Here is a 16,184-nt window from a genome sequence, read left to right on the forward strand (position 1 = left end):
CATTATTTCTTAGAAGTGTTTAAAACCCTCTCGGAAAAGACACAAACACACGCGCACACGGCTTTAACAAGTGTTTAATAGAAATCACAGCTGCGGCCACTGTGGTCACACACTCATGAGGAGGCAAAGGCCCTATAGTTACACCAGCTTGCAGATGTGTATACAGCACGCATTACATAGATAAATGGTACATCCTCACTTGTGGACTATGAATCCAGTCAAAATGGCACCATCCATCCACACAGGAGAAATGGAGTTCACGAGAACCTGGAGGACAATGGATGACGACCATGTAGCAATGAGGCTGTGGATCTCCAATCAGACACACACACGGATACACGACAGACACACATACATAGGCAGACAATTATATTTCCGTCCTGTTGGAAGACAGGCTTTGTAATTAAGGGTGAAGTGAAGATCCACACAAAGTTAAATCTCAATTGAAGTAACTAATTTGGTTTGGTTATCTTATAAAATCTGACAAGTGATCTGTGTGTAAGTGTGTGTGCGACGATGATTGTTATTCAAGGCCAGAGCTCCAGTCTGTTGAAGAAGTAATGAGGCATCACCGTTTACGCCTTGAACATTTTTGCTTTCTTATTTTCTAAGAGTTAATTAATTCACTGTAAACTCCAATCCGTTGTGGAGATGGGGCATCATGTGCTGATCAGTTTGAGTCTCGGGTTTTATTGATTTAAACAAATTGATGGAAGTGGATATAACCCCAAGTTTATTTGTTTTTTTTTTAGCTATTTTGTCTTTGCTAGCTTCTTGAAATAAGACAAGTTCAGTTGGGTGATAATGTTTTTGAATCTGGTTAAATTTGTTGTGACTAAAGCTTTTCATGGTTTTCTTTGGCCCACAGGTTTTACAAATTAGAAACTTTTTCATTCACGTTAAGAACTTCCACACTGATTGTGTGTGTGTGTGCGTAGCTGTGACTGTGTTGTGCATAACCTGAACTGACATTTAGTGCATGACTTTAACATGAACAGAATCAGATATCTCAGACTGATCAACCTGTCATCAATTATAGCAGATGACGCTGAAAACCCTCTGATCGCCAGCTGATCGACTGTGCATCGCTAACTTGTGCTACTTTTTTTTTTTTTTTAAGTGATGATCTTCTATCGCTTCTTCTAATCCTCATCTTTCTGTTCTTATTCTTCTTTCATCCCCTATAGATGACGGTTCAGAGCCGAGTTCAGGCCGTGACACCCCGGCAAGTAGTTCATCCCGCCAGGGAGTGGGGGATCAGATAGAAGAGAAAAAAGACAAAAAAGACAAGAAAAAGAAAGCGAAAACAAAGAAGAAAGAAAAGAACAAGGCGAAAGGAAAAGACAAAGAGAAAAAGAAAGCAGAGGAGCCCGAAGAGACCGAGAAGAAAAGCAAGAAAATAGGATTTGGCCTTCTGAGGTGAGTAACTAGGCAGTGGGATGTGCCATTTTTCTTAACTTATTCTAGTGATAAAGATACAGTACATACAGTGTGTCTGGTATCACATGCACCACTAGTCATGTTCTCTCTCTATAGGACATACATGTTTTATAAGACATCAGTAGCAGTTGACATTGTCAGTATCAACATATTTTTTGACTGATCATTAACATGTCTTGCGTTGGTTAGATGACTTGCTCTTAAAATGTAGTCACAATGTAAAAAAAAAAAGAAAATCCAGTTTGTCATCCAAAAGTCCGTATGGATTTGGGCACATAAACCAGCGCAGTCTCTGCTCACCTCATGCATTCATGACAAAATAACCCCTAAACACCGAGGTCTTTTATTTCACACATGAAACACTATCTCCTGCTCACAGGCACACACAGACCTCTGTTAGAGTGGCTCCCTAATTTCCTTAAGAGGTCCTGAAAATGATCTGTCACAACTATTTCATGTGATTAACTTAAACACGATCTCTTCTAGTGTGAATGGCACATACACTGAGTGTATCAATGAACAAGTTGTGCTTTCTTTCAAATACCTACTTAATGTTGTGTATTTTATTTTATTTTTTTCCACTGCAGTGGTTACTGAAGTGGGATTTCACATGACCATTACATAGATGTGGATCTTAGGAAAAAAACACTTGCATGCAATCTGAGCTACACAATAAAGCCGCAGTCTTTATAAAAATACACTCACAAAAGCGGTCTGTCTGAACCAGAACCCAGAAAAACACTTCCAGATTTCAAAGTCACATTTTATCACAGTGATTATATCTCAGAATTGCATGTTATTTAAAGTGAAATATTAGGCAATTAGACTAATACCCACTAATGTCACCTAATTGAACAGGTTGAGTGCTCTCTCTCTCTTTGAATGCGCCCACCTTTTTTTTCTCCACATTGTTGTCGTCATTCTTAGCTTTGTGCTTTCTCCTGTTCACTGGTGAGAAATGTTCTCCTGGTGAGTACAAGTGTTCCTCTATTAACGGCTTTTTGTGCCTAAGCCTGTCGACAATTATCCCCACTCATTTTTCTGCACAAAGAAGAAAACTTAGTGGACTTGAGATGACTGTGTAGAGCTGTGTGATGTGGACTGTGTGAGTGCAGTGTGTTACTTTTCTTGAACTACTACGACTACTGTTAAACCCGGTAGCAGCTGGAGCCACAGGCATATTGTTTTTGGGTAATGTGCTTGTCTCTTCATCCATCCTGTTCTTGTTGGGTTGATATATCAATTACTACCTGACAGAGCCTCTGCAGATCTGGCACAAAGCTTCAGAAGGACTCAATTATGAACTAATTAGATTTTGGTGGTCAGAGGTCAGAGGTCATGGTCACGGGAATCTGACAAAACACTTTTTAGCCATTACTCAAGACTTCATACGGCACAGTCTTGACAAAATTTCCCACTACTGTAATGGTTACTATTGTATTATGATTTTAAACAGGGATGTAACCTGAAACTATTTTTTTAGAGGCACAACTGGAAAGTTGTTCTGTTTTCAACAATATTATTTTCATTATTTGAATGATATTATTACAACTATTATTTATTCACATTTTAGATTTTTTGTATAGTTCAGTTTTTCAAGGTGTGACAGACGTTGCAATAGAAGAAATGCCCCGGTAATTCAAAATTGATGAAAGGTCAGTTCAGTATGCAATACCATTCTTTCTTCTCTGAGAAGAGTTTTGTTTCATTGACGAGAGTTTTCTATCCAGCAGCAAGAGTTAGTGCAACTTGTCCCTTACAAGTTCTGAGCACGGTCCTGTTTTTTCTTGTCTTTTTTTTCTAAAAGTGACTTCAATTAAATTGTCTCCACCTCCATATTTTTGCTTTTAGCAGCCTACATCTTAGTAACATGTGACAAATCAACTAAAGCATAACTCACAAACACTGGTGACCATGGAACTTCAGTGACAGATACATTATCAAACACTTAGTAAGAAAGTCATTGTTCCAATAATAGAAATGCAGCTGACAGTCACACACACACACTGAACAAACCTGAGGCTACATTTTAGTTGAATCAATAGTGACAATGCTTGTTATCCGTGAGTGCAACAGAATTTGTCGGTAACTGAGACAACGAGTGAGCAATTTACCAGACACCTGTTGAAAAAGCAAAGGACAAAGTTACAGAACTGTGATCGTTAGCCTCCTCCACAACTGGCTGTTCCTCTTCACTCACAACACCAGTTGTTGTTATGAAAACAGTGACTGCACAAGTTGAAACCTAAAACTGAACTCCAGGAGGATGAATGATGACACAGGACTGCCGGCCTGTTCCTCTCAAAGCCTCACACTCTGTAAACACTGAATCGCTAAAACTAACCATTAATTAGTCCCAGAGAATGTAAAGCCTCTAAAGGTTTTATTTAACTTTTTCCTTCTTATCATAAGTCAAATGTATATCACATATATTTTTTTCTTTTAAATTATAAGATTAATATTTTTCTTTCTTGTATTGGCATCGGCCAAAGAAAACACTCAGTTATCTATTATTGTTACCAGCCCTTTATATGAATTCATTTACAGTACTGTGCAAAGGTTTAGGCCCTTCAGATGTGTAGAGTCTTATCCATTATGCAATACCATCCGAGAGGCCTCTGCTCGGTCTCAGACTTATTCTGCAGCATGACAATGACCCAAAAATTACAGCCGGTGTCAAAAAGAAAGTCCTGCAACAGATGGTATAGCCTGCTCATATAGGCTAACAAAAACTTGTAACGCCCTTAATATATCATAATGTCCCAATCATCCCCCCTAAAAAACCTCCTCACTCTGGTGGCATTCAAACACAATCATAGTTTTTACCTCTTACCTGTGGATTTTGACTCAGTCTTGACCTTTGTCATCTCCTGCTCATTTCCTCACCTGTAATCACTCAACGCATGGTTCTGTGGTGTTAGTTTGGAGCAATTTGCAAACTAAGTATTACCAGTGGATTCTCCAGTTCAATCAAACCAAGCCATCCTTTAGTGCTCTTATGTCTCCATCCATCCTTTCATCTAACCACCAATTCCCCCTTCACTTCTTTCCTTAAGTGCCTTAAGAAACCATGTAATATACCCAAGGATATATTTAGACCTGTCCTCTACACCCCATCTCTCATCACTTTGAGAGGGTCTTGATTGGAGCCCAGTGATAATCTCAACCTTTTCTCTCCTTCCACTCTTTTTAGTCATAGTTCTGTAACGCCTCCTCCCCTCCTAATCTTTGCATCATTTCATTTTTTTTCCCTCTCTTGTCTGCTGCCCCCACATTCATTTCCCTATCTGCATTTGATTGCATGTAATGGTGGTAGACTGAGAAGGCAAATTGGTGCTATTCACTACAGTTCGATCTAAGCTGAGCTGCTGATTTGTCACATTCATCTAAGGCCAACTCTGATTGGCCTAATGGTCTGAAGGAAAGGGCAGTACAGCGTAGTCCACCTTTCTCCACACACCTCCGGTTTTATGGTAGCAAATGTGAATATTTGTCATCTGTTGCTTCACACATTTGACACATTATGGCTCTATCCACGCGCCAGTTGCGGCGACAAATAGGTAATATCCCTTTAATATCTCCATCCTTGATTTCTCTCTTATGGAGGAACTCTGTCCACTGGTTTCCCCAGTTTAAACTGTAATCTCCAAAAATGGCTGGTAAATAATTCAGTTCTGCATTTTAATGAAGAGAGGGTGCAGAGGTGCAGAACATCTTAATGGAATTACTGTAATGTTTCATTTACACTATTAACCCAGATAATAGAGTCAGGATGTGAATATTTGTTGTAAATACCCTTTAAAATGGACAGCTGGCTGTGTCATCTGAACTGCTGCCACCTGCCAATCAGCTATGCCAATCATCTGCGTGTGTGTGTATGTGTGTGTGAGCACATGGTGAAAGCCACCCAACCATTATGAATATTCATGTGGTGATAAAACACGATTGGTCACACAGTCAGATGGTTGTCATATAGTTGGCACGTGGTCGTTGTGAATCTTCTTCAGACTGTGTGTGTGTGTGTGTGTGTGTGTGTGTGTGTGTGTGTGTGTGTGTGTGTGTGTGTGTGTGTGTGTGTGTGTGTGTGTGTGTGTGTGTGTGTGTGTGTGTGTGTGTGTGTGTGTGTGTGTGTGTGTGTGTGTTTGCATATTTATACTCTCCAAATTGACTGCAGTTGTACGACCCTGTGTGATCTGTGTATCCTTCTCTTTCTTCCTCAAACAGCAATGTTTAAGTAAGAACAAACAAATCTGACACACAGACACAAGCTCACACTCAAACCTACAACCATAGCTTAATGGTCTACAAACACAATTAGCGTGGGTTGAGAGTGTGGTGTGTGTGTGTGTGTGTGTGTGTGTGTGTGTGGCTGACTATTGAGGAGAGAGTGAGGGAAAGTAAAGCTAATCTAATAGGTGAGAGTGGGACAGTCACAGGACCGGGTCCACCAGAACCAGAGGGACAGATGCTGTTGCTGCCAGTGTGTTTATGTGAATGTCCCTCACTGTGTTGTAAAGTACGTGTGTGCATGCTGTTCATTTTCAGATTTGGTTGGTGTGAATTTATGAGAATATATGATAATAAATGCATGGTTGTCTGCCTGGTTGTAATCATGCACTGCTGTACTCACCTCCATCTTGCCCATGTTGCTCTCTTTGCTGTGTCCATGTGCATATATGTTTGTGCTGACTGACAGCTGAATAATATACTTTCATTTTATTGAGAAAGATGTTTACCCCAGGGAAAAAACTCAAAGAACAACATGTAAAGATAATTTGGTGAAAAAGAAGAGGTTGGGCAGCACAAAAAGTTGAGGTTACACCATCCTCCTCTGAGTATTAAGCCTTTTTCTTTTCTCTACCTCTGATTGATGCCTATAATTACACTCTCCCCCCATATTTTCCCCCATTTTTCGCTTCTTTCCTTCTCCACTCTCCCCAGCTGGTCATAATACAGCACCTCTGTTAGACTTTAAGTGCTCCATCATTGGGACTATTAGCCCATCTCGACGGTGGGGCCCATTAGGACTGACTACCTCCATTGTGGGGTCTGTTATAGTTGAGCTCCATGCTAGGCCTATTAGCCCAAGTCTGTTCATACTGTACGTCTGTGTGCTTAGATGAAAGGGTTGATGGTAGAAAATGGACTTACTTTGTTGCTGTGGCCCCTATCATTTGCAGTAGGTTTTCTGATTGGTCGGTGTTTTCCATTAAATCAAAGTAATCTGTAAAAAGCACCAGTGTATTTCAGTCTTGTAGAAGTCAGCTCAGGTGGAAATTGTGTATGTGGACATGTAAGCCGTCAGTTCACATAGGTCTTCAAAGAAGCATTTGGGATTTTTTTTTTCCTGAACAGTAAGTTTGCTGTACAGTATATGAAATATTTAAATGTTCGGTCTCAACCAGAATGAAATCAGATAAGATATGCAATATTTTATTTTATTTTTTATATTTACCCAAGTCTAAATATCAAAATCTTATCCCGATTATTTTTAACTGTTTGGTATTCATTCATACATAGCCTTTAACCAACATTTTGCACTTTTTCTATCCTTCACACAGATCCATGCATCAACGGTACTCTGAGTAACAGCCACCCGATTACATAATGTGAAGCAGGTCACAAACTTAAAGCCGTACATTCTTATAAATATCTATTGGGTTTAAAGGCTTCTTTTGATCAGTTATGACTCATCTAAGTCACCACAGACCGGTTTGGGTAAACACGGTGAAAAATTTGTTTGAGGCTGCTTCAATCTCTTTATGTAGGGAGAAAAAAAACAAAAAAAACCCTGTTGTCTGACCAGACATCGCCTGTCATTGTTTCATAATTAGAGAGCACATGCTTGAAAGGGGGTAAGGACCCACCAGCTGTCAATCACACATCATGACAGGAAGTCATTGGTGTGTCACTGACTGTTGTCATGCCTGCCAGTCCTGTGTGTGTGTGCGTGCGTGCGCTTGTTATCGCGGCACACTTGTCAATCACCCATTCCCTCTGGGATCCATTCGCTAACCCTGGCAAAGGGAGGTGTGTCTAAGGAGTGGCAGAGGGAGGGAGCGAGAGAGCAGCGGAAGAATGGAGAGAATAGGCCAAGTGAGAGTCACAGATGTTTGCACTCGTTTCCTACTCATTTGTCAGTGGGGTTTCACGTCATGGACCATTCAGAGGCACAAGTGTGGAACAGCCCTCTGCTCGCTGTTCATCACTCCTGATAGCAAGTCTTAGTGAATGTGAATAAAGAAGTAAATAGTAAAGTAAATAGAGCGCGTGTGTGTGGATTTGTGGGTGTTTATTGGTAGAACCAGTTTTACTGTTAGACCTACTGATGTTTTATCAGGTGATGTCATACAGGTCAACAAGGGAAAGTTGGATTTTTGGGTTAACGGGATAGTTCAACATTTTGGCAAATTGGCCCATTGCCATAATCCCTATAGTCATAGCAGTAGGTTCGTTACGAGCTTTTTGGAGTTGTTGGATTGTGTATTTGATGAGTTTGATGAGGGAAACCAAGAAATCCCATTAGCCTCCGCAGCGTAGCTCTGAGCAGCTCGCGGCTCTGCTCTGCCGTTCTAAAAATATCTTGCACCGACAATTAAAGGTAACGAACCTACTGACTACCGACTATAGGGATTATGGCAATGGTCCAATTTGCCAAAATGTTGAATTATCCCTTTAATGTGAGGTGTCACATTATATTTTAGCTCATCAACAAAACATCAAAGAACAACATGTCTTTCCAAGCTAAGCTAAAGGCTAAACCCAAAATGACACGGCTGTTCGTGGTCATCTGTAGCATATGCAGTAAAGTTGTTGAACGATTGAGAGTTTGGACAGAGCTGACAGTGATGGAGTGTTCTCCTGTAGCCGCTGCTGCTTGATTTGTTTAATGGAACTGATATTTGGAAATGTATTCAAGGTGATTAGCTGGGAACAGAGTGAGACAGGTTCTTATGGAGTCGTATCAGGTCTTCTGTTTTCTTCAGCATACTTTGTTGTGGTACATGTTGTTTATTTGAAACTGCTTAACTAAACTTTGGTGAGACGTCAGATACGAAAATGCTGAACGTTGTTTTCTCTTCCCTACCTTTTCTGTCACAGATGGAAGTATATATATATATAAAAAAAAAAAACCTGTGCATGTATTTGTCATAATTAGATCTTTCTCACATGCAAATGAATGAGCCATACACTTTCCATACAGATTGTGGTGTTAGGTCATGAATATTCACAAGTCATCATTCTGTTCCCAGTAATGACAGAACAAGAGATAATGTATTCATCTTAACTGGCTGCTAATCAGCTGTTCCGACTGATATTCCTTGTGAAACGATTCTCAAATGATAATGTTAAAACCGGACACTCTGCCTGTGTGTGTGTGTTATATAAACTTATAGTTTTTAGGTTCACTTTCATTTTACATTTGCTTTTCCACTTAGGGCCATCATTATTTTCAGATGTCAAAGTTGTTTTTCATTTATTCATTCCATTTATTTATTGTTTAGTTATGTTTACTCATGTGCATGAGCAAAAACAAATAATCTCAGATGGATGTTATTTCAGACACCTTCTGTTCTCAACCTGACAGCAGTGGCAGGAGAAAGGAACGTTCTCGTTTTTCTCTAATCTGACTTTTCTGTCCTACGGTGTCTCAAATGTGTCATATTCAATTTCTACATTATTTTCTTTTTTCCTTCCTCACTTGCAAAAGGTCACAGACGCACACAGAGACACACTTTGTGTAATTATTACACTATACATGTAATTAAAAATCCTTTCCATTTTATTTTTGTTGAACTTATGGAAAGCCAGCATAATTGTTGATTAAAATATAATCTTGTGTCTATTAATGTGTGGCTCCCTAGGATAGCCCACTGATCACCCATCTAAAAGGATGTTGCTTAATTAAGCTGTAGTTGTCACTTCTCCCACTCCTGCCACCACATGTAGGTAATTCTTCCATAGATAAATAAAACAGCTGCTTGCTTGTTGTAATCAGTCTTCACCGTATGGCAAGAGAGGAAATAGGAATGACAGCATAAAAGAGTGGAAAGGAGGGGACGGTCGAGGTTAAGTGCAGCGAGAAAAGTCTTTGATAGCTAGGGGAAAGGAGGAAAACGTCAAATGAGATGGAGAGATGAAGGGGTGAAGGTAAGGTGAGCTATGGATAGAGAGAAATGAGGGTAATGAGAGAGAGGAGAGTGTGCTGGGGTAAAACGGGAGAAAAAAAAGGTAAGAAGGTATAGAGGTGAAAGAGAGGGGTAAGTGAAGGTAAGGGAGAGAGTTGAAAGAAAGGGTAAGCCTTTAACACCGTAGGTAGCAGTAATTAGAGGAAGCCTTGTCCCTTGTGAGACAAATGCACACACAGTTGTAGCCTTTCATTGGCCATTGACTCCTGCTCTGTAGGAGGTAAATAGGCTTTTTTACCAGTCCACATTAGGCATTTGGGTGAAACTCAACAGCTCAGCATGCATAATACAACGTTTCTTTAAACTACACCAATACACAGATGTACACACGTTAAGTAACAAACCAGTCACACACAAAATCACACGCTTCCAAATGGCCATGAGTGGTGTTTTAAATAATGCACAAACAGGTATATTGATACTTTGAAAATGTCAGCAGCAGTGGGTAGCGGAACTGTAGACAAAAGGATATAACATCAATACATTCACTAGATAAATAAAACATTAGGCGTGTTATAAGGTCACAGTTTGCAGGTTGGAGATGTTAATTATTTAGCAGGTTTGACTGTGTCAATTAACCACATCCTACTCACTGCATCACTGCTGGGCTGTTCTGGGATGTTGTCCATGTTGAGGAAAGAACGGCAAGAGGAGGGAATGAGGAGGAGGAGGAGGCAGCTATTAAGTTGTAGGAGTATTTCAATTTGAACATGACTTTGCTAGAGCGTTAACTTCAGGGCATGGTTAGTATCTGTGGCAGTAAAATGAATCACGGGTGATCTGACCACAAGTGGACACTCTAGGTTTACACTTGGCTTTAAAATGTATTTTCAGGGACCAGATCTTAATTCCCTACTTGTTAAGCAGATAATCACAGGCATTATTCCTGTTTGAAGAGTGTTGTTTTTAGCCATTTTGACGGTGACAGATGGATCCGTTGTCATGTGAGAGGGAGGGAGAGAGAGGGAGATGGGGAGGAAAAGGTTGGGGGTTGGGCTGAGCAAATCAATGAACATCCCTGTGCAGGTTTCACAGTCAAATACCGTAAGATACTGTAGCACCCATTTAAAATAGTTTTAAAAAAGTGTAAACTATAAATGTAGCAGAAGGACTAACCAACTGAAGTATAATCAAAATTGCAAGATGTTTAAGTGCAATATCTAAATCATAGGAGCTGCATTTTCTTTTCCAGAAAGGGTGAAATGTGAATGAGTGTCAGTGTTGTTCATTAGCACCTTTTGTGTTGCTACAGAGTTGCTCCTGCCTGCAAATCATATTCTCCAGATACAGTGTAAAGCAACATGTTTGTTAGAAGGCCCAACAAAACTCACATCAACATCATTAAAACAACAAAAAAGAAAACTTGAAAATTAAACACTGAATTTGTAACTCAAAGTATCAGTCGCAGTACATGCAAGAATAATCACAACATTACCTTTTACATTTTCCCAATGCCTATCATGCAGATCCTGTGGAAATCAGTGTGGGCCACCACAAATAACTCTTCTCATGATGGAAATGTGCCAGATCTCAGTACACATGTGTAAATCTACACTGATTTCAGACACATTCCTCTTTTATTCACATTATAAAGGTTAATTCTGATTATATTTTCACAGTGAAGACATTTTGAGAAGATATACTCATTACCTATCAAGAATAAATCACATTGTTATAGTCATTTCATGAGAAGAGGTAAATATATATACTATATTGATTCCAGATCACTTTTGAATGTGGTCTGTGTGGGATCCGATCTCCAGACGAATCCTTTAATTTGCAATACCAGGTCTCAACAGGACCTACAAGTAAGAGCACCAACCAGTTGGCAGTGGTGCTGAACAGTGTTGTGCTGCTTTGAAATTGGAGCAAGAGTTTTAGGCGGGCTTACTTTTTATTTACCATTATGTGCATCTCGTTATATTTAGTTGCATGTGTGAAGCGATGGGTGAGAGAGAAGCAGAGATGATTCAACTCTTGACACTGAGTCACAAACTGCAACAGGAGCTCTCGCACCGTGCGGCTATATGTGCTCATATCACTGCGTTGGCTTGCGCACGGTTTACAAAGTCCACGTTTGTTGTCAGAATGGTGTTAATGTGGTGTTTGTTCCTCATCTCCTCCCACACTACCACGTTCTGTTGAAGACTTTTGAAACCTCTACACAGAGAAATTATAACATGAGGTTTTTTTTCTCTCCTTTTCTCTCTCCCTTTGTCAATGCGTCCTGTGTCTTTCTGTTTGTATCGCTGTCTCTCTCTGTCCAGATTTGGAAAGAAGAAAGAAGAGAAGAAGGAGGCGAAAGCAGCTCTGCAGCGGCAGAAGTCAGACGTCCTGAGTGATCATGAGCTGGAGAGGATGAAAGACGAGAGGGAAAGGTGGGGAGATGAGATGATAATTATGTTTTGCGCTCTGACTCAGATTCGGCACATATTCAGAATATAATTTTGTGTCTTTTCTCATTGACGACAATTCTGTGACCATATTGTTTTTGGCCTAAATCACAGATAATTGTTCATTCATGGTCTTCGAAACCCACTGAAATCTCTTCATTAGCTTCTTTGTAATTCATTTCTTCTTTCTCTTTCTCACTATTACACACTTGTCACTCATTAGCTCTTTACTTACAGTGCTCTTTTCTCTTTGGTAGCCCTTGTTCACTCATTATGCATCGTCAGACATGGTGTACACTGTAGTGTCAGGTTAAAGTTTGCCCCAGTCTACTGCATTCAGTAATGTCAGATGTCTTAACTTGCTCTCTTTCTGTTTGTCAGAATTGAGGCGGGGCATCCTGAGCTACGAGAGCAGAGGTCCAGGGACCAGCCAGGTGGTGGGGGTGGGTCTGCATATCCAGATGTTGAGGATGATGACGCAGACCCCAACTATGCCCGGATACAATCCTTCAGGGACAGAGATATGGGCTCAGCTCCGCAGCCACCGACTCAAGCGCCTCCTTACGGTACATTTCATCCCAGCCATGCCCACGCCGCAGCCCCCCAAAGCCCACCTACTTTTCCAGGGCATGGAAATCATGCTAATGACCCCGGAGCCATCCCAGATGATGACCACATCGATAGGCTGTATGCAAAGGTGAATAAACCGAGGGGAGCCGGAACGACATCTCCTCCTGCTCCGGCCAATGACAGGTAAGACACTGTGACCTCCTCGTACTTGGAAAAGACTAAAACTCCATCTTCCAATGATGGTGGATATTAGTTTGTTTTGAAAACATGTCTGGCACAGATGTTGGACACAGTGGCACATACATACATACTTTTGTATTTTGTCATTTTTTCCTTAAATTTTATTCTGGTATATACTTATTCAAATCTGATTAACCTGGGTTAACCTTAAACTAGACCCCCAGGGGAGCCCTTGGGTGCCCTGATAGGTGCTGCATCAAAGGCACAGTGTGGGTTTACCTAAAGATGCGTGATTCTACCGGCCAGCTATCTGCTGACTATAGAACAAAGTATGTGCCCAAAAAACCAAGAGATATTCTGACTCACACCCTGTTCTCTCTCTCCTCGGTTTGAGAGTCTGCCATTCTTTTTTTTTTCTGTTTTGCTGATGCTTCATATTTCTCTCTCCCGCTCTCACCTGCTCCCATCTAAATCAAGTTTTTCTGACACCAGCCAGTTTGTGTGTGTGTGTGTGTGTGTTCGTTTGACGGAGAGCAAAACAGAGATAGAGACAGACGGACCAAAAGAAGAGATTGAATAATTTTTTTGCTTGCTTTGAGTTTCAGTTTGACAGCATAAATGTCCAAACACATACGTGTGTGTGTGTGTGTGTGTCTGGGTGCTTGTTTTACTATATTCATGGGTTCAAAGAACTGGAAGTCCACAGCTTTGCAGGGACCCCACAAGTTTAAATGGCCGTTTTAGGGTTAAGACTTGGTTTAAGGTTTCAGGTTAAAATGATGTCATTGACAATCCCCAACCTAGTAAAAAATAAAAAATAAAAAAATGTTGTAAAACAAGTGTGTGTGTGTGTGTGTGTGTGTGTGTGTGTGTGTGTGTGTGTGTGTGTGTGTGTGTGTGTGTGTGTGTGTGTGTGTGTGTGTGTGTGTCAGTCAAGGAAAAGTACATTTCAGCCAGGCTCAGTGTTCCTCTCAGCTCAACAATCTCGACTCCTTGGCTTTTTATGTCAGTCTCAGCTCACATACTTTTGAATATATCCACACACACACACACCCACACACCCATCCATCTTATTTTTGTACTTGACTTCAACCGAGGAAGTAAACCTGTTTGATGGGGTGGCAGGCCTTCACAGAGATGTTTTTTTGGCTCTGTGTTTTTCTTGTATTGTTTCTTTCCTGCATTATAGCATCTACTGTATTTAAACAAACTCCTGACTCTTTTGACCTTGACTTGAAAAAAAAATCCAATGCATAGGACACAGGATCCTGCACACACACAGAAACAAAACCAAGGGGAAGGTTTACACACGACTGCTTGTCAGTTAAAGATCAGTATGTTGTACACTGATATGAAAATGATATCCTCATGTCCTTAGGTTTACGGACATATCCAGAGCCAGTAAGAAGAGTGTTTAGATGAACAATTTTATAATGAACTAGACAAATGAATCGGATCGATCCAGATTGAGTTTTTCAGGAAGAGGAATTTGATCTCAGTTTTTGACCGTGCTAATTTGAAGCTATTTAGTTTATTTATTTATCCAGTCTTTATTTTCTACATTCTCTGCATTTCTTTCTTTCTTTCTTTCCTTAAAAAAGATGAAAGCGAGTTTTAAAATGTCTTGATTTTGGAAACCTATACCCGTGGCCACAGCAGTGCTGGCAGATATCGCTGTTCATTTATCATCACTTCCTGAAACCTGATGATGCAGACAGAAGGAAGTCCAGGTATTGGCTGATGGTAATCGATGGTGCCAAAAAAAGAAGGTAGTGTGTCAGCGGTGTCTGTGTGCGCGTGGCTCTGTGTTACCGTGCATCAAGGGCGGCGAGAGCCCTGTTGTGCATGTGGGAGACCAAGATAAACAAAATCGCTACAGACTCCATTCCATCAGCACCTAAGCTACAGTAAGCAATGAGGCGCACCGACTGACACACACACACACAGACTAAGAGTAATGCAGTGACAAAAACGGCGACTGTAGAACTCACACCAAATTGTGAGTGCTAAGTTTCAGTATTGGAATGACACAAATATCTTTATTCTTTCAAGTGTTAACGAAAGAAACAACAACGTTTCCTTTTTTTTAAGCATGCGTTTATTAGTTTTTGTTTGCAAGTTACAGCAAATTAAACAAGACATTCTTACTTTTTCTCCCTATTCTCCCTCCCTTCACCTCTTCCCTTCGCTAAATAAGTACTATAAAAATAAGATGAAAATAAAGCAAAAAGGAAGAAAAAATAATAATTAAATCAATCAATCAATAAAAATAGACAAATACTGATAACAGTTGTGGACTAGACCACCTACAGTATGGTCTAATTTTCCAACCACAATGATCAAATGTATAATTCAGAGACAAAGACTGGGCTGTGACTTTGGCTTCATTTACTTGGGAAAGTTGTCTTTTTTTGTTGAAGTTATTAGTGTTTTTTGTGAGAGAGAAAGACAGGGCTAATTGGGGATGGAGAAAGAGAGGGCACATGCTGCACCAGGTGAGGTGAGCTGCCATAGACTGTGTTCCTTGTTTTGTTTCTCTTTGAACTGTAAAGCAATTAACTTTCCCACTTCTACCCACTTCTTTTGGAACATTTAGTTAATCAAGTTAATGAATTCATTATGAAACGGTAACTTACAGTTGTGCGGCCAATAATCATTAGTCTAAATATATGTAATGTTTTGTTTCAGTCGTGCCATCCTGCCTGTACAGTCATTTCTTATCTTGTCAGTGATACTATGCGGCAGTGACTTTGTGTCAGATACTGTATGTTTTATTGCCCTTGCTTGCCCATGTATTCTGTAATTACTGGTGAATCTTCATGAATTTCTTAGTAATGTGACTCTGGCACTGAGCCTGAGGCAGCTTGCTTTTATGTCTGCAGGTGTGACTTGGGGGAGCAACAAGAGTTGATACTGTACATACTGTATCTGTCAAAAAATAGAACGATGGCAGGAGCAAATCAACCAGTAATAACGGGAAAAGTTGTGTTCACTAAAACAGAATTACCCGCCATGTGATATTCAAATACACAAAAGCACTTGAAACATCATGTCACTTTCTTCAGACTGCTGACAAAGACGGAAATGTGTGGCAATCATAGTTTGGAATTTCAGACTCTGAGGCAGTGGTATTTGAGATTACTAAGTTCATTTTTATTTTTAATTTACCAGTTGTTTGCTTTAATGACTCTGTTATGGGAAGACAGTAATTTACCCACACAGCACATACATCACACTGTCTGCATCTCAACCAGCCCACCAGCTTTAATTCTAAAGGGCACCGGAAGCTCAATTCCTTATGCGTGGCAGAGTTTATGCAGCCTCATGTAGTAAACCCATGCAAGCGCAAACACACACACACACACACACACACACACACACACACACACACACACACACACACACACACACA

At 40.4% G+C, this 16,184-nt stretch overlaps 1 protein-coding gene across 4 annotated transcripts in view; it reads left to right on the forward strand.

The window, feature by feature from the left end:
• The window catches only part of LOC311004609 (partitioning defective 3 homolog B-like), a 199,565-nt gene that overhangs the window by 116,934 nt on the left and 66,447 nt on the right, over positions 1-16,184 (forward strand). For all 4 annotated transcript variants that reach the window (XM_083996723.1, XM_083996724.1, XM_083996726.1 and 1 more), the window contains exons 20-22: positions 1,188-1,419; positions 11,897-12,007; positions 12,404-12,775. In XM_083996723.1, coding sequence (XP_083852849.1) covers positions 1,188-1,419; positions 11,897-12,007; positions 12,404-12,775 — 715 coding nt within the window. The remainder of the gene's footprint in view (positions 1-1,187; positions 1,420-11,896; positions 12,008-12,403; positions 12,776-16,184) is intronic.

Source organism: Trachurus trachurus (assembly GCF_905171665.1).
Source record: "Trachurus trachurus genome assembly, chromosome: 21".
In the NCBI taxonomy this organism is placed as follows: Eukaryota; Metazoa; Chordata; class Actinopteri; order Carangiformes; family Carangidae; genus Trachurus; species Trachurus trachurus.